The following is a 3,041-nucleotide window of genomic DNA, read 5'->3' as shown; positions in this document are numbered from 1 at the left end:
GGTTTGGATGAGCGGGAACAAACGTTCTCCCAGCATCTGCTTCTGCTCCTGGGGGGGCGCTGCGGCCAGCATGGAGGCGGTCAGGGGCTCCTGCCCCTGCACATGGACTGCAGGCTGCGGGGCCTGCAGGGGCTGGATGGCAGGGTGAGGGCTGCGACACTGGAGGCATATTGGTGAGGTGCGAGAGCAGCACGAGGTGCTAAGGTCTGCACGGCTGGGGGAACACCTCCAGACTGGCAGCTGTCAGTCAGCCCTTGCTGGGCGGCACCAGCCCCCCCAAAGTCCATAGCCAAGCGGCCCGGGCACTCAGACCCGACTCTCTGAGCAGTCCTAGGGAGGCCGCGAGAGGCCGGAGCATCACCAGTTGGAGCCAGATGGCGAAGAGCGGGACGAGGCCCAGACTGGCGTATAGCACTTGGCATTCCTTGGAAGCCTTGAGGTCTCCCACCCTGCTGCCAGCGGGGGTTAGGCCTCATCTGTGCTAACTGGCTGGGTGTGTAATATGGAGGTCTTCCCTGGGCCTGGGGGACTGCTGGCACGAAGTAACCACCGGCTGCAGGCCGGCACTGATTTAAGATGGCATTGGCAGGGAGTGCTCGCCTTCCAGCCACCCGCTGCATGTACTGGTTGGTCAGGTGAGCCTTTCGCTCTTCCCTCCTCTGGGCCAGGGCGACATGTAGGGGCTTGGGGCCCACGATGCGTCCGTTCAGCTCGGTGACTGCTTTGGTCGCCTCTTCAGGAGATGAGAAGCAGACAAAGCCAGACCCTTTGCTTCTCCCATCCGCCAACATTACCTTAGCACTGGTGATTGACCCAAAAGGAGAAAACTCTTTCCTTAACTTCTCACCATCAATGGTGTCATCCAAGTTCTTAATGTAGAGATTCACCCCCGGATACCGACTGATTCTCTCTTGTTTTAGGTGTTCAAATTTCCGCTTTAACTCAGCCTGCCGTTCCACTTTCTTCTGGGCACGGCCTACCAAAATCACTTTCCCACTGATTTCTTTTCCATTCATCTCTTCCACAGCCTTATTGGCATCCTCGTGTTTTTCGTAACTCACAAAGCCAAAGCCTTTGGATTTCCCACTGGGATCTCTCATCACCTTGACACTTAGGGTCTTACCAAACTGGCTAAATAGCTCTTTCAGACTCTCATCATCCACCTCTTCCCCAAAGTTTTCGATATAAACATTGGTGAACTCCTTGGCTTTGGCTCCAAGCTCAGCTTCCCGCTCTTTTCGAGACTTGAATCTGCCCACGAACACTTTGCGGCCATTGAGGAGCATGCCGTTCATCGTCTCGATGGCCTTGTCAGCAGCCTCTTGCGTCTCGAAGTGGACAAAGGCATAAAACCCTCAGAGCCGTTCTCATCACGCACCACCTTGCAAGACAGAATGTTTCCAAAAGCAGAAAAGGTATCATAAAGTGCCTTGTTATCTATAGATTCGTCCAGATTCTTGATGAAGACGTTTCCCACACCAGATTTTCTCAAAGAGGGATCCCTCTGAGGCCACACGATACGGATTGGCTTTCCCTTAATCGCATCAAAGTTCATGGTACCCCAGGCCCGCTCAGGGTCAGCCGGCTGCTGGAAGTTGACGTGGGCATAGCCCAGGGAGCGGCGGGTGGTCCTATCGCGGCAGACCCGGACGGACAGCACAGGCCCCGCAGGACGGAACCTTCCATTCAGCATGGCCTCGGTGACGTCCGAGGGCAGGTCCCCCACGTAGAGGGAGGCCATGGGGTAGCTGCTGGCCGCAGCGTTCATCTCCCCGGCCCCCGCCCCCCGAGCCCCGCCAGGAGAACTTCTTATAGGGGCCACACAGGACAAAAGGGGCTCTTCTGGAGCCGTGGCCCGCGCCGCGGCTCACAGGTGGCAGAGTGAAGCTCAGAGACGCCGGAGCAGGCTCGGAGACACGGAGGACCGGGAGGAGGAGTTCAGGGACAGCTCGTTCCAGACTGCAAAACCGCAGACGGAAGGCTCTCAGAACCAAGACGGCCCTCTCTGGGAGTCTGTACTTTGCAGCTGTCCTGGTCTGAAGGTCCAAATTTCAAAGGAGGAAAAACAAAACGTATTGAAACAGGGACTCCCCTCCCACGTATAAAAATTCTCCAAGAGGCCACCGAATGGTGCCCTCTCGGGCGGCCTCCGGACCCGGGTTTCTCTCTAAAGAGAGGCCTCGGGCTCCCGGCGGTTTCAGACGACAGCAGCCAGGGCAAGAGGGGCCCCGGTCTCGGTCGGCGCCCGCTCGGCAGGCCCCGGGGCCGGGCGCGCAGCCTCCCCCCACGCCGGGCCGGCGAAGGGCAGCGCGGACGCGTGGTGCGCCCGGGCCCACGCGCGGGGGGCGAGGGCGGCGGGCGCGCACGGGAGGCTCGCTACCGGACCGACGGTCGCCAAGGTGCGGCGGCGGGCGCGGGCCGGCCGGGAGCGAGCAGAAGGGACTTCCCCGGGCGTCCGAGGAGGATGCGCTTTTCTCTCTCTCTCTCTCTCTCTCTCTCGGTTTTTTTTTTTTTAGATTTTAAAGCATTGTCGGATTTTTTTTATCTTTTCCTGTTCTTCCTTCAGGCTGCTAGGGCCCGAAAGCGACGGGGGCTGCGGCGACCCGGGGCGGAGAGAACTCTTTTTTTTTTTTAAATAAAATGTTTAAAAATAGTGTGGGGCAAGGAGCTAGGTCCCAAATGGGGAGGCTAAAAACCTGTACCAGCCTCAAACTGAGTTGTCTTTTGCGATTAAGTCAAGAATGTGGCTTCGGGGAATTTCAGATCCATGTCTTCAAAGCAAGAAGGTGAGGATTTCTCATGTGTTGTCGTCTAAGCAAAGGGATGCTTAGAGGTGTCTGGAAAACAGTCACGTGGCAATCAGCTGAGGGCCAGAGCTTGGTGCAAATCAGGTTACCGTCCATCCAAAATGGAATAAGCCACTGCCTTCACTTTCCGTTTATTTCGTATGCTTCATTTGGAAAGATGCTGCTCCTAACTCTACATATTTTCCCCCACGTTTCTACAACACGTCACAGACTTTGAAGGAGTTGGGGTGTGCA

The 3,041-nt window shown here is 57.0% G+C and overlaps 1 protein-coding gene across 1 annotated transcript; it reads right to left on the bottom strand.

Annotated features, from left to right (window-relative positions):
* Positions 1-6: 6 nt before the first annotated feature.
* Positions 7-1,782, bottom strand: LOC118025875 (polyadenylate-binding protein 4-like). Its single transcript, XM_035028607.1, is given in 2 exon segments — positions 7-1,349; positions 1,352-1,782. Coding segments are annotated over 2 exon segments (1,686 nt in total). The 5' UTR covers positions 1,769-1,782; the 3' UTR covers positions 7-80.
* Positions 1,783-3,041: the final 1,259 nt, after the last annotated feature.

This window comes from Mirounga leonina, unplaced genomic scaffold (assembly GCF_011800145.1).
Source record: "Mirounga leonina isolate KUSES-001 unplaced genomic scaffold, KU_Mleo_1.0 Mir_202, whole genome shotgun sequence".
NCBI lineage: Eukaryota > Metazoa > Chordata > Mammalia > Carnivora > Phocidae > Mirounga > Mirounga leonina.
This window is presented reverse-complemented; position numbering and strand designations above follow the sequence as displayed.